The 22,282-nt window shown below is 42.5% G+C and overlaps 3 protein-coding genes and 1 long non-coding RNA gene across 4 annotated transcripts; 2 read left to right on the top strand and 2 right to left on the bottom strand.

The window, feature by feature from the left end:
- Positions 1-200: 200 nt before the first annotated feature.
- On the top strand, positions 201-2,032 carry LOC124201048. Its single transcript, XR_006877476.1, has 5 exons — positions 201-348; positions 414-612; positions 672-773; positions 836-1,078; positions 1,896-2,032. It is a non-coding gene; the product is annotated as an uncharacterized LOC124201048 (long non-coding RNA).
- A 596-nt stretch (positions 2,033-2,628) lies between these two features.
- LOC124201042 (coronin-2B-like) lies at positions 2,629-18,791 on the bottom strand. The gene is made up of 15 exons (XM_046597479.1): positions 18,691-18,791; positions 14,365-14,419; positions 13,070-14,264; positions 12,835-12,968; positions 12,291-12,494; positions 11,183-11,287; positions 10,941-11,096; positions 6,697-10,817; positions 5,510-6,326; positions 5,275-5,450; positions 5,098-5,204; positions 4,877-5,033; positions 4,095-4,220; positions 3,826-3,990; positions 2,629-3,765 (listed from the first exon to the last, which is right to left on the bottom strand). Exons 1-8 carry the CDS (start codon positions 18,762-18,764, stop codon positions 10,671-10,673), a joined length of 2,070 nt encoding a protein of 689 aa, XP_046453435.1. The 5' UTR covers positions 18,765-18,791; the 3' UTR covers positions 2,629-3,765; positions 3,826-3,990; positions 4,095-4,220; positions 4,877-5,033; positions 5,098-5,204; positions 5,275-5,450; positions 5,510-6,326; positions 6,697-10,670.
- On the top strand, positions 8,278-9,251 carry LOC124201047 (prisilkin-39-like). The gene is made up of 5 exons (XM_046597486.1): positions 8,278-8,388; positions 8,484-8,589; positions 8,683-8,751; positions 8,837-8,902; positions 8,979-9,251. Exons 1-5 carry the CDS (start codon positions 8,374-8,376, stop codon positions 9,191-9,193), a joined length of 471 nt encoding a protein of 156 aa, XP_046453442.1. The 5' UTR covers positions 8,278-8,373; the 3' UTR covers positions 9,194-9,251.
- LOC124201045 (glycerol-3-phosphate dehydrogenase [NAD(+)], cytoplasmic-like) lies at positions 18,788-21,589 on the bottom strand. The gene is made up of 9 exons (XM_046597484.1): positions 21,442-21,589; positions 21,215-21,344; positions 20,700-20,880; positions 20,466-20,606; positions 20,149-20,403; positions 19,857-20,087; positions 19,639-19,745; positions 19,484-19,576; positions 18,788-19,096 (listed from the first exon to the last, which is right to left on the bottom strand). Exons 2-9 carry the CDS (start codon positions 21,256-21,258, stop codon positions 19,072-19,074), a joined length of 1,077 nt encoding a protein of 358 aa, XP_046453440.1. The 5' UTR covers positions 21,259-21,344; positions 21,442-21,589; the 3' UTR covers positions 18,788-19,071.
- Between the last annotated feature and the right edge of the window lie 693 nt (positions 21,590-22,282).

The following is a 22,282-nucleotide window of genomic DNA, read 5'->3' as shown; positions in this document are numbered from 1 at the left end:
TCATAAATAATATACAAAAACAGCTGAATATAAAAGTCAGACGACTATGATTTATGATAGTCTAATACTTTTTTTGATCTCTCAAAATTGATTCTTCTCCACTAGATCAGAGGCATTCTATGGCTCTGATCGCGTAATGTCATGTGGTCGCGTAATGTCGCGTAATGTCATGTGCGACTAAGTTTGTGCAACAAACATAAGATTCAAAACTCATTACCAGATGTCGCCACTGTCGTTCTTGTTGTTCCTACGTCCCCATGAAACGATACGAAATGGGCGAAACAAATTATTGCTAATTATACTTATATTCCTGTGATTTCAAATCCCAAATTGAACTACGCATCTTACGTAGGTTTATCTTGACCAAGTTTCCTTATTTTCATATTATACCAACTTATTTCTTCAAATTTTAGATACATAGCTACTGTCAGTCATCCCAACAAGTTGACTTAGCGCTCAATCACTTTCCTTCCATTGGATCCTCATGCTGTCAAAAGCCTAAAACTCATGTTAGTGAAAAAATGTGCGGAGATAAAGTATTTTCCCATTACTGCTACCACACCAACCACACTACGTCAAATGCCTTACTAAATCATCACCCATATGATAAAGGTAAGCATCAATATCACCCATCACCACGCTACTGCAATACTTCATAACACTTTCTTTAGCATCAGGAAATTAATCCCACCTGAGGAGTAATGTGTTTGGCTGCTGTAATTCCATTATTACAATTTTTCATCATGAACAATTCAGTGTGCTTCTTAGAAAAGGTAAAGATTGATATGCTTTTTTAATCTTTATATTTTCATTAATGTAACACATTTTTTTACAGAGCACTAAAGATCCCCACGAACATCCTTGAGTCAATGCTGGATTTGTCAATGACATAAGAGGGACTTCCACCAACGTTCTTCTCCATCCTTATCTTCAAGACCTACGCTCATCCAGCTTCACTACTTCAGTGCTTCTTGTGCTGCTAGCCTGCTACACAACTTTTCTTGCTTCACTGGCGAGTTGGATAACTTCAGTTGCTGTGACACACCTGTACACTCACTCACCACGGGATTATGGCCAGGTACCGGACAATTGACTTATTTTTGTAGATTATCTACTAGTAATCTATTTGCGTTAAACTCTGTCTGTGTCATAATTCAAAAATCAGGCCCTTCTTCCGCGGAAAATGTTACTTAGACTTAGAAGTGTTTCTTTTTTCTAACGCTAGATGGCTTTTCGATCATTTTCAGCTGTCAAAACAGTCAGTTTCAGTTACTTTGCAATTCTCTTTTAACATTTATCGGCAGCTATTGTGTGGAAATTTTTTTGTGAAATCTGATTATAACTATCCCGACAACAAAGCTCACTTGTTAAATTTTCGATATTTGCATTTTTTTTTCTACTTCCGGTTTGCTCATTTCACTCAGTAGTTCAGTAAATATTCACCTGAGGAGCAAAAGAACCACATATTCGTGATCCTCGTCGAATTTGTAGTAAAGTTCATGTTATCTTTTTTACGTTTTCGTACTTCCGGTTTCGAAAATTTTCCTGAACTATAGTTCAGGAAAATTCTCGATTTTGGCCAAATTTTGGATTTCGTTTAAATCACACCTAATCGACCCCATTTTTCATGGAGATCACGAATATGTGGTTTAATTTGACGACAGCTCAATGGTTGAGGCGCTGTGGTTACTTCCGGTTTACTTCCGGAAAATTTTCAAAAAACTAGCAAGTGAGCTTTGTTCTGATTACAGCTCGCAATATTGCAAGCTTGATTTTAAGTTAAAAAAATTGCATCTTTAAATCTTTGAGCAAAAAACCCGATTGTTTTTTCTATCTGTAACTTTTATGGCATGTCACTAAATAAGAATTGTTTTCTCTTTATTCATGTAATGCAGAGGAAACATCGAGAAGATGGACACCAAAACGCGCCGGTATCTCTAAAATGTCATCGCGGATCATCATGTGTTGTTGGTAATATGTTTGTGTCTGTGTTAGTTAACCCGTTGGCTACCACGCCTTTGTTCTCCCCTGCACGGGCCGCGCTGTTCGGTCTCGTGGTTTACAAGCCGCGGGGTCGGAGAGTCGCCAAGCCCAAAATCTGCCGCAAGGCGCCTGTTAACAGGCAATGCACCTTAGTCCCCCCCCCCCTTGTCAGCACGGACTTGTCAGCAATGGCAAGTCCCACCTTGGTCATGGATCCTTAAGACGTGGCGCGTAGAGTAGTAGAGTGCAACCTACGGGTTGTATGGCGTGGCAGCCAACGGGTTAACTTAAGTGTATGTATGTATGTATATGTGTGATTGTAAAAAGTGGAGGAATTGTGGGTGGAGGTGGGAAAGCAATTCCTTTTTATGTTTATGTTCATTGTCACTTAATTCATGCTAAGTTATGTGTAGGAAAATGCTACACAGTACGTCTCTACGTAACTTACCATTTAATACATAATCTTCGAAACATACGAATATGTCCGTATGCAAAGTGACTAAGGCAGTAGTTAAACATGAAAAAAAAAAAACATGGAACAATCAAATTAAAATGCAGAATATTGAACTTGAAGAATTCCAACACAAATAAAATACTCATCTCGATGTTGAAAGGGTTGAATTAATATTAGTCTTACAAGAAAAGTTCCGCATTCAACATTTATTTTCTTATTAAAATCAACAATCAATTTCAAGTAACCATGAAGACCACCGACTAATTTTCATCAAATAAAATACAAATTTCGGCTTTAGTATTTAAGAACCTCCTTGTAACAAGTTGAGGAATCGTAGGATATGGTGTAAATTTCAGATGCCTTAGTAGTGTAGTAACTTGGGGCAGAGTAGCGCTCCGGTGTAGTAGGTAATAATTAGTTGCCTTGGTGGTGTAGTACTTAGAAACTTCAGTGTTGTACTTGGGGGCAGCGTAGGTTGAAGTGTAATAATCCGGGGCCTGGGTGGTGGTGTAGTATACAGGAGCCTCTGTTTCGTAATAGCTTGGAGCAGAGTAAAACTTGGGTTCCTCTGTGAAGTAGACTAGCGCAGAATACGTAGTTGTGTAATATTCGGCCTTGACAGTGTAATACTTGGGGACTTCGGTGTAGTAGCAAGGTGTGGCGTATGTTGTGGTGTAGTAAACTAGAAAATCGGTGAAGTATTTCGGTCCAACATAGTACAAGGGACAGCCGCTGTATAATAATACTTGGCCGCCTCGGCTGAGGTTGTGTAGCTCAGGGCAGTGTAGTGAGATTGGACCTCGTAGTTTGTGGTGTAGTACTCCGGTGCTTCAGTGGTGAAAGTTAGTGCAGAGAAGGATGTACTTGGGTGCTTCGATGTAGTATTCGACCGCTTTACCGGTGTAGTAACCTGGAACAGCATTCGTAGTCGCATAGTACTCCGGTGCCTCGCTGGTGTAGTACTCCGGTGCCTCGCTGGTGTAGTACTCCGGTGCCTCGCTGGTGTAGTACTCCGGTGCCTCGCTGGTGTAGTACTCCGGTGCCTCGCTGGTGTAGTACTCCGGTGCCTCGCTGGTGTAGTACTCCGGTGCCTCGCTGGTGTAGTACTCCGGTGCCTCGCTGGTGTAGTACTCCGGTGCCTCGCTGGTGTAGTACTCCGGTGCCTCGCTGGTGTAGTACTCCGGTGCCTCGCTGGTGTAGTACTCCGGTGCCTCGCTGGTGTAGTACTCCGGTGCCTCGCTGATGAAATCTGGGGCAGAGAACAATGTACCTGGGCGCTTCGGTGTAGTATTCGACCGCTTTGTGGTGTAATAAGCTGGAGACTCGGTCTAGTACCAGGGAGCAGAATAGTAATTGGGAGCATCAGAGCGTAGGTAGTAGTTTAATACTCGGAGCTTTGGTGGTGTAGTACTAAGGCCTCAGTAATCAGGCGCTTTGGTGATGTAACTTGGGGCCAACATGTCCACCACACACAGGAGACATCGGTTCACACGTGGTCCGCCATCAACGATACAAACCCAACAGCAGCACGACGCTGTTGTAGTTATAGTTACCTAAACAATTAATAAATTTAAACAATGATATTCCATAATAACAGGTCATATTAACAACTGGAAACGAAATAGAATCACGACTCGAAATAAAAATGAATATTTACCCATGATTGCGAATTGATTACACGATGAGGAATGCAGTTGGTGACAACTAGTGCGCTGCAGTTGTTGTCGTGTCGGAGATGCTCACTCGACTGATTTCTATCGCCTCCCTTTTCTCTCCTTTTAAACTAGACAATAAATAATTTGAACATTAATATTAAAAAACTGAAATATTAAGAAATGAGAAAAACAATAGAAATCGATACACTAATACAAGTAACAGAATATTTACTCATGATTGCGAACTAATTACACAATGAAGAATCCTGGTGACAAATAGTACGCTGAAGTTGTTACCGTGTCGGAGATCCTCACTCGACTGATTTCCCACCGCCTTTTTCTCTCCTTTTATACGATTTTTTTTCATCCCTTCACCTCTTAAGCCTCGAGGCTATTGAATCTGCTTGATAATAATGCGACACGTCCCGTTCTCACCCAACCTCTACACCACATGACACATTTTACGAAATGATCTCCGTGACCTTCGATTATGAAAGACATACTTTGGTCTTTCCTTCTTTAGGTGGACGTTGCTAGGGATGGGTCTACAAAAACCAATATCAAAATGAATACCAAATGGCTATGTAACACGTGTCGTTCTCACCCAACCTCTACCCCACTGCAACTGCATGACACGTTTTAAGTAATGGTCTCCGTGACCTTCGAGTACGAAAAAATGCACACTGGCCTTTCCTTTTGAAGGATGACGTTGCTGGGTGGGGATGGGTCTACAACAACCAAATCAAAATGAATACCAAATGGTTATTGCTTGCGGCTATTGTACCTGCTTGATAATGATGGATACACGTCCCGTTCTCACCTAGCCTCTACACCACTGCATCCCACGTACAGTATTACGTAATGTTCTCCGTGACCTTCGAGCTTCGAGGACAATCAAATCTTGCCTTTCCTTTTGCAGGTTGACGTTGCTGGGGATGGGTCTACACGACCAATATCAAAATGAATACCAAATGCAAATGGTTATGGTTTAAAACTCACTCATACCAATTGACATTTGAATCATTTGACTCGTTTCTTCAGTGAATAAATCTTCCTTTTCGAACCGATCAAAGGATAGATGGATTTTTGAAAATATTCCTCTGCAACCGTATCTATGATTCAAACACATGATTAATCCTTATTCATTTCATGATGTGCAAACAGTTGAGCCTTGTTAGGAACCTCTTTTCTCGGTCAATAAGTTCTCAATACTTCCAAAAGTTCTCCAAAATGTTACACTGGAACAATGCTTTGTCCTTAGTCAAATTCAGAGGCCAATATTGTGTGATCGAAATAACAGATTCACGCACCATTCGTACCAGACGTGAGTGCCAAAAATGAATCTCCAGAACGTCTCCCTTTAAAACAAAGAAAATTAAATATGTTGTCTGATTGCGGGATAAACAGCTAAACTTACCTTCTTCAGACAGATGGGATTCTGGATAGGGAAAAGAAACAAACCGAAACAAGCCAACTGAACATTTCTGGCGTGTGTGTAGCAGAATTGAAGGCGCATCACGTTTTTGTAGTACCGTTTACAAATAGCCATAATAGCTTCTCAATTTATAGGACATTGACACACTTTATAACGGCTGTTGTCAATCGTCATTTCTATCGAAAACAAGTCAAGAGTTGGCGGAAATTCAATTTTTCTTAATAATTTTTTTCTCAACTCTGTTCGGATGAGTGAATATAAAAAACGCCTCCACAACGTTCCCGGAACCTAAATGTTCACTTAAACCAGCTTTAGGTTTTTAAATAGAAAAGAGGGTAGTAATTTCCGTAAGTAGGCGATAGACTAGTAGTTCTTTAACAGTAGAGTTCCCATAAAAAAAGACACCAATGACGCTCTACAGTGAGATCTAGGGTTTCAATACCCATACATCCAAAAATAAGCTTAAATTTGTGATATTTTTCCAAATGCCTAAAGGCATAAGATAAGCGGCAAATAGCCGATACATTTTCCTACTGCCCCCCCCCCAAAAAAAGGGTTGGTGCAGATAGATAATGCAAGGTGTCCCCACTCTAAAAGAAACGAATTGGAACATAGACCACAAATCACAGTAATTTCCCTGAGCCCTTACTACTCCACATAAAGTTGACTAACAAATATTCCCTAAACTTAACCTGTAACAAAAACAGACTTTATAGCAATTCCCGTTTTCTGTTCTGACTGGTTTTGCCACTGGTTTTCCAGAACTCCATCTAAAACACCTGCCTTATTGCCGTGAAGCCTAAATAGAAAAAAAAACAAACATGGTTAGTAGGCTAGTAGCTTTGTACTAAATCATATTAATGACACCAATTTACTCGTTTCTGAGAATTACATTTAGGGGCAAATGGGTGTCACTTTATTCAATCAACATATTTTGCACATCTTTACATAAATAAGTTTTCTGAAAGCAAGTATGTCTTACTATTTCAAGTTAAAAGTTAAAGAATCCGCCATGTAAAGGGGGAAAAAATGCTTTGACATGGATCAATGACATTAAACCAATATTTGAATGTACAAATAAAGTTTGCTTAAAATCTATCAACTCAGCATCAATTAATATATGTTGGAACTTAATATATTAAAATACAGTAAAAACTAAAAAAATATACTTTTTAAAATTCACATTCAGACTCAAACGAAATGGACCACCATTGAAAGCCACGCGGAATGAAACAGACGACAGCTGAAGCGCGACTGGACTTGGATCAGTACGGAATTCTTACACTAGGTGCCTCTGTTGAAGAATAAAGAAGCGGCTTTTTCAAATTGATTCCATGAAGTGTTGATTCCTTCAGACTGCTTCCAATTCAAAATGCGAGGTTGATTTTGCGACAAAAGAATTAAAGCAGCAATTTCTCATGTTGACACAGTTATCGACCAACTAATGAAAACGTCTTTTATTTCAGTTTGTCAGATAAGCGTAATAATTAAGATCCATCCAACATTTGACATTACAACTGCTCGACGAATGCAACATGCAAAGAATACTTGCAAAGCAAATAAGTGGCAGAATGTTATTTTCACCAAACATTTTTGTGACACATTAAGACGTTGAAAAAATGATAAGACATAATAATAAAAAGTGGGCAAAATATCGTAAGTGTCAACTTTTTAAAAAAGCACAATAATGAAAAGATAAGCTTATTTTTCTTCTTCTTTTGCAATGTCCAACTTACTTCTATCGGCTGCTATTGTAAATTTCATTAAAAGAGATATTTGCAATTTTCATTGGTTTCATACTTTTATGAAATAAACGACTATTTTACAGCCATCTTTTAGCAAGTAAAAAATATTAGCTTACAGCTAAACAAATAGAAAAAAAAGGGTGGCGGCGAATTGGAAAAAGAAATTGCACGAAATATTTGTGCATTATAATTAGCATCCGCGAAATGAAAGAGAAACTTAGCCCACACACAACGGAACCAAGGAATGCCCTTCAGGTTTTAGGCAGAATTCTACAATTTTTTGCCACGTTATGAAAATGCTGTCAGGTCAACAACACCTTCTCTCTATATAGTCTATATATAAAACACAATTGCGAAAGGCGTGAAAGGGATGTATTAATAACAGTCCAGAGAGGTGTTGCGGTACTCACGGGCACTCACGGACTAGACTAGAATTTCAACCAAAAAAAAAATGTCGTGAATGTAGGACTAGAATCGATCAAAAAACAAATACCACAAAAAGAAAAGACGGGGGGATGAGAGAAGGGTGTCGTTAATCAAGTCATTGTTCTCGGTTCAGAATGTGTTTGGGATTAAGTTCAAGGGGAACTAGTTAAATTGAATGGACTAAGGGGTATGAATCGAGCGCATAATAGAAAAATTGTCAAAATTCTAAACGAAATAATCAAATCATTTGAGTCATCGATGCTGGGTTATTGGGTTCGGCCAGATGGCCGCCACCCAACCTACATGTTCCTATCTAATTAGAAGCATTACTTTCAGTCTTCATAAAAACCATTTCACATTTTTTTTTTCCCCTCTCAGAATCTGACCGAAACCCGCCAAACTTTCCCGAAGATTGGTCATGAAGTCGATTCACAGTTTGGCGGCACAAGGCGTTCCTTTCACTTGTCCTCGAAAGTTTTTGTGTAAGATTTTTTGATATCAAGTCGTGTCGGTTTTTATTTTTTGGACATGAGAAGCCCGGCTGTATAAAAAGGACGTTTCAACAGAACCAAGTCATAACATTTTGAGCACTCGGATCTTCTGCAAGACATCAGCCGGCCGTTCAGTTTGAATCACCCATAAATTTCCATTTGTATCCTTAACAACTGCAACGCAATGGCTTCCTTGAAAGTATTATTAGCGAATTATTTTACTCGTCCGTTATATCTTCCGTCCATTTTCGAATATCATCAATACCTTTTGCTTTGTTGTTTGCTTACCTCTAGATTACCGCACTGATCCTTGCAGCTATGGTTGTCGTAGCTTACGCCGAAGAGGCCGCAAAACGGGACTTGGATTCTTCAGAGTCTAAAAAGAAAGGCTACCGTGGAGGTGTGAACAAACATTTCATTTAGAAAAATTCAATCAGATTTCATTTTGATGCTGTAGTATACTTGCTATTGAGAACATTTAACTCGGTTCCAGGTTACAGCAGTGGATACGGTGGTCACGGCGGATATGGTCAATCTCACTACCAGCCATCCTCTTATGGAGGTATTTGGGGGTCCAACGAATTTGAAACAGTTTGACACATTTTGTTTTGTAATCTTCAATGTTTTTTCCCTGTTTTTCTATTTAGGTTACAGCAGCGGATACGGTCACGGAGGATATGGACAATCTCACTACCAACCATCTTCATACGGAGGTATTTTTTAAAAATTTACGTTGATCAAATGCGTACAACGATCATATTTGTCTCGATGTGACTGTGTTAAATTCAGGTTACAACAGCGGATATGGTGGACACTCTGGATACAGCCAAAGTTATTACCAACCTTCCTACCAGCCTTCTTACTCTTACCAACCTTCCTATCAGCCTTCCTATTCCTACCAACCTTCCTATTCTCACTCCTATCAGCCTTCTTACCAATCCCACTCCTACCAGCCATCCTACCAGTCGTCGTACTCTTACGAACCATCCTACTCCCATTACTAAATCTGTCATTACGGTTTTACATAATCGCTATTAGCAGAGCAATAAAATATTTATCCCCCAATATGCACGTTTCGAAATTTGATTCTTTTGCTGTGAGCTAAATAAAATATTCGATTAACCTCTCTGTCAGAAATAGCTGAGTTAACCAAGAATTCATAGGTCGGCCACACCCAAAATTGAATGAGAACAACGGGACAAAACGTTGGCGCACCCATTTTGCCATTGTCCGCTAAAGAATTCAATGAATAGTTTGGGTGAAAACCCTCCGAAAACTTTCTAAAACAGTCGGGAAATGCCGCAAAAAAATTGGAACGGAATTTTGTTTTGTTTTAATTGGCTGGGCAAAACGAAAAATAGTTCTATGCCAATAACATTTTTATTGTAGCTCAACAAGACAAGGTCGATAAACCTTTCAATAACTGGACACAACAGACAACATATAGAACCGAGGGGTTCCTCCCCCCCTGGATCGTTCGATTTTCGATCCTCGGCGCTGTACTACGTGGGAACGGACAAGCTGTTGCGGTTTTTCACGACCCCATCGTGCTGCGTAATTCGTTCTATTTCTGAAACGACTACCTTGGGTAATTGCATCTGCGTCGGAAGAGCAAATGTAAACCGCATCCGACATCACAGCTGCACCAGCCGAGTGCGGAGTCGGACTCAAAAGCATGAAGCGGAATTGCATAATCAAGTCACGGGATAAAATAAAAAAAAGAAGACGCGGCGCAACCGACAATTTCAAAAAGAATAGCCGAGCCATCGTCAAGTCTGTGGGAGGCGGGCATCACGTCACAAACGACCAACTCAAACTCTAACTGACACGTTCAATGAGCAGTCTATAAAAGCGTGGCATTTTTTGGAACGGCGCCCCAGGATTAGCTCTCGCAACTGGGAAACTAAAAATCTCAGCGTGAACAGAGTCGGCATTCAAAGTCAATGGAATGATTTATGATGTCATATGTATATATTTATAAGAAAGAGCCAAAGAAAGGAAAAAAAAACACGTCTTTTAACTTTTTTTACACACAATCCTAGTCAGGCGAGGCGGCGCAAATCGAAAAAAAGACCAAAATGCTTAACGGTTTCGAGCAAACGAGAGAAAATACAAAAAAATTCCGAGTCAATTCCGGTGAGGCAGAAAAAACAAAATATTCTCACAGAAAACAACGAAATGAAAGCTGCAAATGCACGAAACTGGCATTCGACCAGCGAACAATTTCCGAGTGGATAAAGCGAGACGTTGGCCAGATGGACCTATCTACTGCGGCCGCCCGATACTTCGCAACACACACAAGTTTGAAGCGAAAAAAATAATAAGAAAAGAAGGTCTGATGACAGACTCCTTGCATAATTTATATACAACACGGATGCGGAAAAAGAGTGACGGGACTTTCAGCGTCAGACTTCCTCAACATTGGCCGGGCGCAAGGCCGGGCAATGGTGTTTTTGACGCTTGCCAGCTGCTGCTGCCCCATCACGCCGTCGAGTCGCCGATAAAAGAATTTTTGTAACGTTGGAGTTGCTCCTCCAGTTCGTGAATGCGCCGGTCTTTGAGTGCCAGTTGCTGCTTGAGGCGACGAATTTCTTCGACTTGCTGGGCATCGTTCGTCGATCGCCGTAACTGTTCATCACAACAACATTTCGCGTTATATAGCGGTCATTGTTTTGCCGCCAAACCCAAACCCACCGCATTTTTTCCAAATGGCAAAACTAAAACCAAAATAAAAAGGGGGACACAACATACCTCCATTCCCTGGGCAGGAGCGTCGATGATTTCGATGGCTTTCTCCGAAGACATGAAAGCCGTTCCGGAAATGGCGCGCTGATTGGTCGCTCCGATGCTTCCGATCCCGATGCTATTGGCTTTATGCATGCCATTGGTAGGCGAAATAATGTTCAACTAAATCAAATCAAGCCAAAAGAAAAACGTAATTAAAAAATGACGAGAATTTAAACATGAAAGAAACAAAATTGTTGTGAAATCACCTGAGTCATGGAACGAGTGGGTCGCGACCACATTTGTTGAGTTTGTTGGAACTTTGTGCCCAAGTTGCAGGAGGTCTTTGCTGCCTTGGCGTCTGCCGCACGCATCTAAGCACAACAGACAAGTCCAATGAATATCTATCTCTCTCTTTCTTCTCCACTGTTGAAATTTCTCTCTTCCAAAAATAGGATCCACCACATGCACCGGCACTGCGGAGGGTGAAAACCAGAGACCGTAGCCAGGGCCAAGGGGGAGGGAGAGAACAGAATAAAAAGAGACAGAAAAACAGAGAGAGAGAGACGAGAGACGCTTTGTTTTTGTCAAAAATAAACCACACAAAGTCGAGGGGAGAGTTGTCGTTCCTCCGGGACAGTGAGAGCCAAACAACCATCCGCCCTCGGTCCCCCCCAAAACTTTGAACCGAAACGACCCACGCACATGTTCATAACACACAAGCAACAAGAGAAAACAGCAGCAGCAGCAGACGGGATGATGAGTGTGGCCTGTTTTTTAAAAAGAGATTAAAAAAAAAAAACCGCCATGCACAGATCTGCGGCCCAGTCATTTCATGGGTTTTCAATGAAATGTAGGACTCGGACAATTATTATTATTTATTATTATGCAACAACGCGGAGGAGTTGCGGCAACGGCGTCCCTCATTTGAAGCCCCTGACCGCATTATTTCCACTGATTGAAGACCGACAACAACAACAGGCAAAAAAAGAGTGAGGCATTAACGGAAGAAGAGGCAGCAGAGGCTGTGAGACTTTTGTTGTTTTGGTTGGGAGGGTGAACGAGAAGAAGCCGGGTGTAGAATTCGGGTTACGATAAATATAGGATTTTGAATAGAATCAAAAAGAAGAGGGAAAAGAAAGAAAGAAATGTGTCACGGAAACCCTATTCCCCCATTCGTTCGTCACACCCGTCACGAAAACAAATCCAATAAACGAGTTTTGGAAAAAGATAGCATCAAAAAAGGTTGTGCGTGACGCCACCGAATACGAAAATGGTATTGTTGAGCCAACACCTGGACACGCGTTGCCAATTGCTTTGATTTCTAGATTTTATGGTGTGATTGTGTTGGGTGTTGGTGGTGTGGTGGGGGTATACCATCAAGTGATAAGGTCCTTTGGCTTGCTCTTCCAGCAAGCTGATGATGGCCCAGACGTGATTTCGACGGATCCTCTCGCGTTGAGCCGTCGGATCACTGTCATCCTCGTCCTCGTCGTCGTCTTCATTCTCGTGCGAATCGGACGAGGCCATTTCGTCCTCGTCCGTCGACGGGTTCATGTCGTGGAAACCGGATTCGGCCCGCTTTTATTTTTGTTTGTTTTATTACGACGACGCGAGAGGAGAGGAGCGAGTTGGAAAAATGTCAAAGAAGATGTCAACACGTTATTCGAAATAAGAAGATGAGAGCACGTCCATCTCTACAAGTGGACGGGCGCCAAATGGGGACCGACAATTGGCGACAGTTGACACGGAAATATTTTTTTCAAATCATCATCAAAATAATAAATCATTTAAAAATAATCAAAGAAAAAACCTGCGACTGGGTGGGGGGAGGAAAAGAGTAAAATGACGACACGACGGGCTCGACGGGAAGAAACAAAACCAAAATCTAAAAATGAAATAAAAGGAGAGCCAAATTTACCTCGACCGGTCGATAGTCGACGACTGTTTCTTGCGTGATGAAAGCAAACTTTTTGTCATTATTCTTGTCCGACGTCAAGAGTTTGCGTTCCACCGGGTCGTAGCGGACGGGCTTGAACGTCCTGACTGTGTGCGCTGTATAAGGAGAGGGGGGATTGGTTATAAATTGTCATTTGAAAATTGAGGCATCAAAACTTTTGTTTTGTTTTTCAGCATAAAAACGGGAGTCAACTTACGCAAGACCGATCCTGTTTTCATGGACATGAGGACGGGGTCTCGATTGGTGCCCTTGATCCACTCCTCGGCCGTCAGCGACGGAGTGGGAGCTGCCGTGTCCGGGTAGAGATCGTCCTGGTAAGTTTCGCTCTTGCGCGGGACGATCATCGAGATGGGCTCGCACAATCCGCGCGTCGCGTGCAATTTGTAGAAGCGGAACGTCTCGCAGAGTTGCGTCTGCACGCCGCGCTTGGGCATGAAGCCGAGGCCGCGCTGCGGCGAACCCGACAGGTATTGCGTCAGGTAATGGATCCACGGCTCCTCGTCGACGATCTCGTAGTAGCGGATGTTGCCGTCCCCTTTGCCGGCCACGTAAATCATCCGCGTGTCGGCGTCGTAATACGGGATCAGGATCCCCGACGAGGAATCGATCATTTCGCTCCGCAGCGGCACGCCCAGGTCCTCCTGCGACCACAGGGCGTATTGGCGATCCGACGTGCGCGAGAATCCGGTCGTAAAGAGCCGGCCCGTGTCGCCAAGGTAAACGACTTTGCTGGATTTACTGCCGACGTGGCAGGTGCCTTCCTTGACCACTCGGCCCGTTCTCGGCTCGATGATGCGCAACTGCTTGTCCTTGCAGGTGGTGGCCAGCAGGGAGCCGTCGCGGTTGAACGACATGGAATAAATGACATCCGGGTGACATTTGATGACGTTGATGGGCGTGCTGGTCCCGATGTTCCACACGAAAATCAGGTGATCAGAGCCGGCGCTGAGGAGGACGTTGTCGGCCGTCGGGTGCCATTCGATGTACGTGCAGCGCCTCTTATGGCCGCGCAGATCCACCAGCCACTGCTGGACGTTGTCCGTGAACCCGCCGTCGGGGATGTGCCACAACTTGACGGTGCAATCCTCCGAGGCGGAAGCGATGACGTTGTCGTTGAACGGATTCCATTTGATGTCGAGCACGGGACCGGCGTGACCCGTCACTTTCCCAGCGTTGAGATCCAACCGGCCCGTCTTCTCCAGCGGCAAAACGATAAAAGCTCCGCCTCCGGCCACTTCGGTGATGATGGCCAAGAATTTGGGATTGGCGGCGCAGCAATTGGAATCGTGGGCGTCTTTGGTGATTTTGACGTTTTCGTAGCACTTGTCTTTGCGGGCAACTTGGCCGTAGACGTGGCGGAATTTGGAGGCCCTCACGCCACGGAACGACAGCTGTCAATTTCAAAAAGGAATTGCCGATTAGTCATCATCAGTTGATGGCTCGACACATTTGATCAAAATGATTTTTGTCTTTTATTTCTTTTCGACTCACCTGCGATGTATTCGTCATGGCTTCGCCGACAACTTGACTGATAATGGTGGATCCCCTGCGTGAAACAAAATCAAATAAGATTGATTAGCGCAGCGTTTAGAGAGAAAACAAACTGGAAAAATGAGGCTCCTACACACAACAACAGCAACAACAGGTTGAGACTTGAAAGGGTGACCGAGACCTACTTCCTAATGAGATTCTCCGCTCGACTTGACTACTAAAAGGTAACCAAGCGGGATAAATAATAAAACGTACCGGCTACCTTTTTGTTTCTTTTTTAACATCCTAGACATTTTTTTTTACTTGCAGTCCGCCCAAACATTCGTTCCAATTAGACGTTTGCACGCTTCCCTTTTTTTATTATTACTTCAAAAAGGGATAAAAGAGAAAAGGGGAGAGAAACGAGAGAGAAAATGAACGCGTCCATCTTGTTATGTTAGAGTTTCACTGGCTGGCAACAGCGAGACGAGTTTGAGTGCACACGAATGTCGTCAATTGGAGGCAAACGATTTCTCCGCTTCAACGGAAACCTTTTCCTCCATTGGATCAACAACAACAACAACAAGGGGGATTATCGATGTTGTTGTTGTAGCCATCGGCACCTCGGCCGGCCAGCCAAGGACACACACTATCATCTCACATGCTAATGATCCATTCAATACCTTGCGGCCCGAAACGCGCGTGCGCCGCCGGGACTGCTCACGTCACGCTTCTCCCTGCGGTATCACTGCGGGCACAGCTGCCACCGTCAATGGATTTCAAATTTTAAAGTCTCGAAATTATTAAAAGTAAGGCACAGCTGAAAAGGCTGGCCAGCGAACGCGCTGGGACGGATCATTGACGTAAAGTTAATGTCGGGACACGTTTCTAATTAAAAATTTCTAGCGGGATCTCTTTTTTAAAAGGAGGGGAGAATTGGGAAAAGAAAGAAAGAAACTACCGGGGGATAAAGGGCGTGACTCCTTCAGCGGCTGGCTTCGCGCCTGGTTGCCTCCAGTGAAGGACGGCCACCACCACCACTAAAAAAACGGAAGAAAACGAGAGAAACACAAAACGCTGCCACCAGCACGGCAGGTTCAGTGTCCCTCGGCCGTTTCGCTTGACGGCCCATTCTCACGGTGACTCGGCCGCCGTCAAATAATAACCTCGAAAAAAAAAAACGGAGAATGATTTTGTCTTTTTTGTTAAGGTTATTAAACAGTTGCCAGAAAAGAAATATCCAAACGCAGTCATTTGCATAGCGGCTGGAAATGATGGTGATTGGACTTGGGGTGGACTAGATTTGGGAAATCAAGGTCCGCGGACGGGCGGCGGCCGCTATCGCGATCACTTGGGCAGACACACGAAATGTTTTCGCTTCGTGTGTGTGTTTCTCTTTCTTTATCGCTACTGCAACTACGCCAATGACATCAGCCCACCAGCACGTCAACGTAACGGCAAATCAATTCTACCGGTAGGTTCATTTTCATCATCAAATTTAAGCGTTTCTTTTACTTTGTTTTTTTCTTTTCCGTCTTCCCAGCGCCATCAGGATTTAAAAATAGACGAGGAAAGGCAAAAGAAGAAAAACGGATCCCCTGTGACGCCCAGAGGGGGTGGTGAATGATTTTCTCCGCTAACGGCGACGACAGAGAAATTAGCAAACGAACTGCTGTAGCTGTGGGTGCGCATTACTGCACTGTTTTTTCGAGCAATGTAGGTTAGTCAGCCGTGGTGACCAGATGGCGTTGATCGCCCAGGACACCCAAATGTGAAACGGCACTTTTTTTTCTTTTCTTTTTTTTAGCGGAAAACATCTGCGATCCCACAATTCTCTACTCGATTCCCGACTCGACTGATTCAAAATAAATAAAAATAAAAACAAGAAAGGAAAAAAAAAATAACTGGTGACCGGCACCGGTCGATTTTTGCACTTGAGGCCATCGACAGTAGAAGGTGGGGGGTGTCTAAACGTCAGCATCCGCTTTTGGCACATCTCCATTCATTTAGAGGGCCGTTTCCTCCGGAACTGCACAATCTCTTGTCAATGGACCATAATGCGCAGCATCCGGAAGGCGGCCTCGCCCCTGGGTGCGTATTGTTGACATGTAGACACACACACACCAACACACACACACAAAACACACAGAGAGAAGCGCACGCATGGACACACTCAGAAAAAAGAGGGGGGAATTTGTAAAAGATTATAGGACATACCTTTCAGGTTTCAATTAACACTACATCAAGCGCCTATTGTTTGTGTTTGCTAGTCACGTAGAACTGGGCCCAAATTCCACCGAATGGAAAAATAAAATAAAAGGGGCGACCGGACGGAGGGGGGAAATGGTTGACGAGTGAGCGACGGAGGCGCGGAGCCAACTGACGGGCATGGCCGCCGCCACTGCAGCTGATATACACCAGCAGCAAGGGTAGGTAGGACTCTGCTATGGACTCTCTCTCTCTCTCGAACGCCCAACCAACCAACGAAAAACCCAACAGGGTGGATTCAAAACCGCCCTTTTTCTCTACGTCGTTCGATATACACAACGAGGAATATACAAACAGGATTGCTTTACAAGAATGCACGGGTAGTAGCCTTTTCTGACCAATTGCCCACAAATTTGTATATACACGCTGGAAAAACGGAAAAATTTCTCTTATTCTCTAACGAAAAAGTGGGAGCCCCTTTTTTCTCTTTTTTTTTCGGGGCTTTGGTGTGCCAGAATAAACTCACATTTCTAACCACCCAACTCAACTGATGCCCATTTCCTCCCCTGCTGCTCAGCTGATATGACACCGGTCTCGTACGCCTGTGGAGGAATGGAGACGTGCGTGCTAGAGATAACAGGCCGATATACGATCCCCCAAAAAGATCTCGTTATGTTACTACTACGTACACGCATAAACGCTTTTCTCCCCTTCCAAATAATCAACTGGGGAGCTGGGCGGCATCTCATCGTAAAAATTCAAATGGGAGGCGACTAGGCGAGTCAACATGTTGCGCGAGAGCTTTCCATTATGATGATGCTGCCGAGTCCCGAGCATCTGTTGTGGTCGGTTGCCTGCCTCGCAAGTTGCTGGCAACCGTAGGAGAGCAACTCGTTCAGAAAACGCCAGCAGACCGCCCAACAACAAGAACAAGACGCTTCTGATTGTATAAGAGAATATAGGTCGGGCGAGCAACGCCAGATGGTCGTGATGAGATTGACCAACATCGTTCTCGAGTTTCAGACTTCACAATGTAGTCGACAAGAAACAAATGCTACCTACAGGCACACTTTTTCCTACTACTACTACTACTTGTACTCTCAGCAGCTGTCTCCACTTTTTGTTTTCTTTTTTTCTAAACCCATCGAGTCAATCCAATGCGCCATCCGTCTTAATATGCAGCACCGGCGGGAGAAATCTGGCGTTGACCGGCTTCTGATTTGAAGGTACTTGTTCCATCTCACGCCCGATTTCGCTTTAAAATTTTTTGTTTTTCCCTACAATAAAAAGAAAAAAAACTTTCTACGACGGTGAAAAAATGTGCAACAGACCGATACGTCATTATCAGCTCTTATCGCATTAGTTCTCATCGTGTTATTCTCATTCGTGTTGAAACAAGATGGGCACTCGAATGGAAACTCAGATAAAGCCACTCTAGTCCCGTGAAAGAATGTGTGTGGGGGGGGGGGGCTGACTTGTTTGACTTAATGATTAGAAATAGCTATTATTTGAAAGACTATGTCGAGGAAGTAGAAATCACCCCACATACTGCCCACAATGATTTGATTCAAAAGTCTGCAACAGTGCTTGTACCGGCACAAAGAAATAGTTTCTTATGGCTTCCTCTACAGCCCTAGTTTTGAGTTTACAGTATTCACACCTGCTGACAAAAGAAACCTGTGGACATTTTTATACAACACGAGATAAAACTGAAAATATCACACACTCATGTTGATGGAATATTTGTACAAGACATTTCTGAGATAGTCTTGGCAATATACTATCAGCAAGATCTGATAAAAACATTTAAAAGCCACCTTAAGTCAATAAAGTGATACAGAGAATGTGTAACGGGGGCAAGGTCTTCCTCACACAACTACCCATTCAGGACAGGGCAACATTTCCATAATGCATTGGACCAAGTCCCACAACTGGACTTGAACACATTTCAAGGGTGTTTACTTATTTTCACAGAGAAGAAGCTTCTAATTGGCTTTCCAAGGAAATGTGGTTTTAACGCTTGACAAGCGAGATGTCTTGGTTTTAGCTCTAAGCAACCGTCACATGCATAACCTAATGACTAGATTTTCCCGCAGCACGCTTTTAAAACTATAATTCAATGCCAAAAATTCAACTTACGTTTCAGTCCTCGAGGAATGTTCAAATTGTTTTTCAACGGACACATTCGTCAATTGAATTGCAGTCGACGCCATGAGTACACAAACAAATAAGCTGAGTTGCCAAGTATGTATTTCAAAGTTGACAAACAAATTATCCAACAACGATAGAGATAAACAAATTCCAAAACAAACCCACAGTTATTCTACTTAACAAACCCAGATACATCTTGTAAACAACTTTACTCTCAGCTCGGCAAATATATGAATTTTTCGCGTTGCTGAGAAATGGCTGAAACTTTGGTAGGTCGGAAGTGGCAAAATCAGGCACACGCGAGAGAAAGTAAATAATTGGTTGCTACAGTCAAATAAAGAACCAGAAAAAAAGTAGTGGGAAGATGACTTAAAGCTTGGCTCGCGAATCGGCCCTGTTGACACAAAAAGATGAAATCAAGTCGTTGTATAAATTGTTAATTGTTAATTAATTTGTGCTAGTCTGCAGGGCGACTACGGGAATTGGTTAATCAGTGTGTGGAAGTCATCGAACAAACCATTCTGCATACTGGCCCAAAATAACTTCAGCCATGAGATTGAATAGATGAACAATAAAGTAGACTGCTTTTTAATAAGCATTTGAAATCTGTTAGTTGACGAACACTACTATCTAATTGAGAAAAAATTTGCTTGTTCACAGAGATAACCATCCACGTCTGCAGGTATTAATGAACCCTAGATCTATATTCTATGACAAACACATGGTGCGGTGCGAACGGAACCCTAGCATAGGCATTTTTTTCGTTGTAGTCGACACTCACATGTGCTCGGGGTGGTTGCGGATGCAATCGACCATCTGCTCCGGGGAGAGCTCTCCCAGACAAATTCGATGAATAGCCGTGAAAAGAGGGAATCTAAAAAATGCAAATCATTTTAAATTAATACATTTTCAGAAAATATAATTAAATAGACATACTTGTCTTCAATGCCTTTGGCTTTGAGCATAAAGTTGACCTCTTCTGCCGTGGCAGGTCCTTGAAGTTGCTGACCATTGAGCATTTCTTTCTCCAACTCAGCAATGCTCTGAATAGTCATAACATCATCAGCTTAATTCCACTTCATTTCAATGTTATTGCAACAAGCGCAGATGCAACGTTTCCGAGGTTATCGAAACTTTGGCCGTTTGATAGCTACCTTCTTGCTCTTTACGAAGGCCTCGGAAACACGTCGGTTACGACCACCATAGCAAGTTGTGATCAGATCGGCTACACCACAGCTTTCGAAAAATGTGGACAGTTTGGATCCCGGATAGAACAGCTCGGCGAATTTAATCATCTCCATCAATCCCAAACGGATGACGGCTGCCTTTGTGTTGTCGCCGTAGCCCAGGCCATCGACAAATCCAGCACCGCAAGCCACAATATTCTACAAAACTCGGAAGAGTTAATTTAAATATAGCAATCAACCGTACTTGACTGATTTTTACCTTCAAGGCACCGCACATTTCTACAGCTTCCACGTCATTCACAACCACCACCCTGAAATACTCAGTTTGGATAATATCGCGCAGAACGTTCCCGTTCTCCAGTGAAGCGGCTCCAATTGTGGTCTCGCAGAATTTTTCGTCGGCCACTTCTGGGGCAAGATTAGCGCCCATCAAGACAGCGATGGGGATGTTCAGCTTCTTGTTGATGGCATGCGAGATCAATTCGATACCACCTCCGGGAACGGGCAAGAAACCCTTCACGCACAAAAACGTGATATTAAACTGTGTTACATTTTAACAAAAGTTTCAAACATTACTTTGATTAGCGAAAGTCCAAAAGCAGTTGCTTTGATATTTCCCACAAGCTGTTCACAGATCCTTGTGATAAATTGATGGGGAATAACAAAGATCAAAATATCAGCATCTTTAGCTGCCTCGACTACATCTGGAATAGCAATCTATCAAATAGAAATGGCCAAATGGGAAACATTACAACAGTGCAAATAAGATGCTTAATTATATGCTGAGCTTTAACAAACAATAAAACTTACAACATTCGTTGGCAATTTGTGATTGGGCAAGTACTTCACATTTTCGTGGGTTTCATTGATGATTTCAGTTAGCTTTTTGCCATCAATCATTTCCTCAAAAACCCACATGGACACCTGACTTTCAAATTGTTCATTGTACTTAACAACATTGTGTCCAACGATTTTAGCAATGGTTGAGCCCCTAGAAAGTGGAAATAAGAAACAGTGTTAAAGTAGAAATTTAAATACATGCATAGCACACATAAACACATAAATCTGTTTGGATATTATTAACTTTCTTTGGGGTTGTAAAAATGATAACAATAAGAAAAACTAGGCTGGAGGTCACCTTCAGGCAATTGGCTTTCTAAATTTTGCATCTATTTTTATATTTTCAAGCAGACTACCCTCTGTATACTGTTGCTCAGATAACATGAACTGAAGTTTCATCTGCCTTTGAAAACTAAATTCCTAGTTCATTTTTTACAGCAAAAACGTGCATTTAGAAACTAGAATCAATAAGTATGAGAAAATACCAATTTCCTGATCCAACAACGCAAATTTTCTTCTTTAGACTCATGTTGTCACGCGATGAGCAGCTGAAAAACAATGAACAAGGTCTATAAAGTCTAGATAACAAGGGAGATCGCGCCAATCTAAGGGAGCCTAACAGAAAAATCATATCAATTATGTAAGTAACATGGAGCAAAATACTGAATTTAAAAACAATCGATGTTTATACAAGGTATTAACGAGAGAGAACCTTTTGTGATTGTGCGCTCGTACGGACTCGTCTGCTGCCTGCCGATCAGATGCTTCTACGACGAAAGTTGCGACTGACTACCAAGTCAAACAGTGGCCCTAGTCCGTATATATATAGAAGCCAAATTGTTCGTCGCTTGGGTTCAATATCACTTTCCAGACTTTTAAAAAACTCATTTGAATTTATAATTAGTGAAAGTAACAACGGACGACAGTTGGAATTTTTAGGCATATTGAATGCAAAAAAAGAAATTTGTTATTTTAGTTAGGCTTGACGTTCCTTCTAGACTCATTCCTTCGTTTTTAATTTCCGTCTTTGCTATTATTACATATTACAACGGAAAAAACGTCGCAGATTTCTTTAGAACGGTCTGCTGGGAACCATTTTCGGTAAAATGAGACCACTTCTCCTGAATCGAGGAGTCATCTTATCAATGCCCTGCAGATGTGTGTTTTGAATAACTCCCTTAGCACACTGGTCACTGGCTGTTATTCAACACATGCGAGCTCCAAGTCCTCTGATAAACGAGTATCTCATGGCATATAAACAAATACGGATGTCATGAGAAAAGTTACTTATGGAATGTAGTTGAAGGCCATAAAATATATGGCGGTCAATATGACTTTCTTTCCTTGCAGTCGAATATTTTTAGTCTGGTTTTAGATCGAACTATAGATTAAACAACAGTTTTACCGTACAAAAAAGAATGGAGAGTTCATATAGAACGAGCTGAGAATAAGCAATAAAAGTCTACCTACTCTGGTCCATACCAGAATTAAGGATTCAATGTGACGCGCTTTCTCTTCTTCTTTTTTTGTCAATCAGATAATAATATCGTCAT

The sequence above is a fragment of the Daphnia pulex genome, chromosome 8 (assembly GCF_021134715.1).
Source record: "Daphnia pulex isolate KAP4 chromosome 8, ASM2113471v1".
NCBI classification, from domain to species: Eukaryota; Metazoa; Arthropoda; class Branchiopoda; order Diplostraca; family Daphniidae; genus Daphnia; species Daphnia pulex.
Note: the sequence above shows the minus strand (reverse complement) of the source record. Positions and strands in the feature narration are given on the sequence as shown.

Coding starts and splice junctions, on each gene's coding strand:
- LOC124201047 (XM_046597486.1), top strand. Junction 8,590..8,682: donor AAAGAAAGGCTACCGTGGAG/GTGTGAACAAAC, acceptor ACTCGGTTCCAG/GTTACAGCAGTGGATACGGT. Junction 8,752..8,836: donor CCAGCCATCCTCTTATGGAG/GTATTTGGGGGT, acceptor TTTTCTATTTAG/GTTACAGCAGCGGATACGGT.
- LOC124201045 (XM_046597484.1), bottom strand. CDS start 21,258: ATGAGTCTAAAGAAGAAAATTTGCGTTGTTGGATCAGGAAATTG. Junction 20,404..20,465: donor TTGGACTTTCGCTAATCAAA/GTAATGTTTGAA, acceptor TTGTGCGTGAAG/GGTTTCTTGCCCGTTCCCGG. Junction 20,088..20,148: donor AAATGTGCGGTGCCTTGAAG/GTAAAAATCAGT, acceptor CGAGTTTTGTAG/AATATTGTGGCTTGCGGTGC.
- LOC124201042 (XM_046597479.1), bottom strand. CDS start 18,764: ATGGCGTCGACTGCAATTCAATTGACGAATGTGTCCGTTGAAAAACAA. Junction 14,265..14,364: donor CCATGACGAATACATCGCAG/GTGAGTCGAAAA, acceptor TGAAATTGACAG/CTGTCGTTCCGTGGCGTGAG. Junction 12,969..13,069: donor GAAAACAGGATCGGTCTTGC/GTAAGTTGACTC, acceptor CTCCTTATACAG/CGCACACAGTCAGGACGTTC.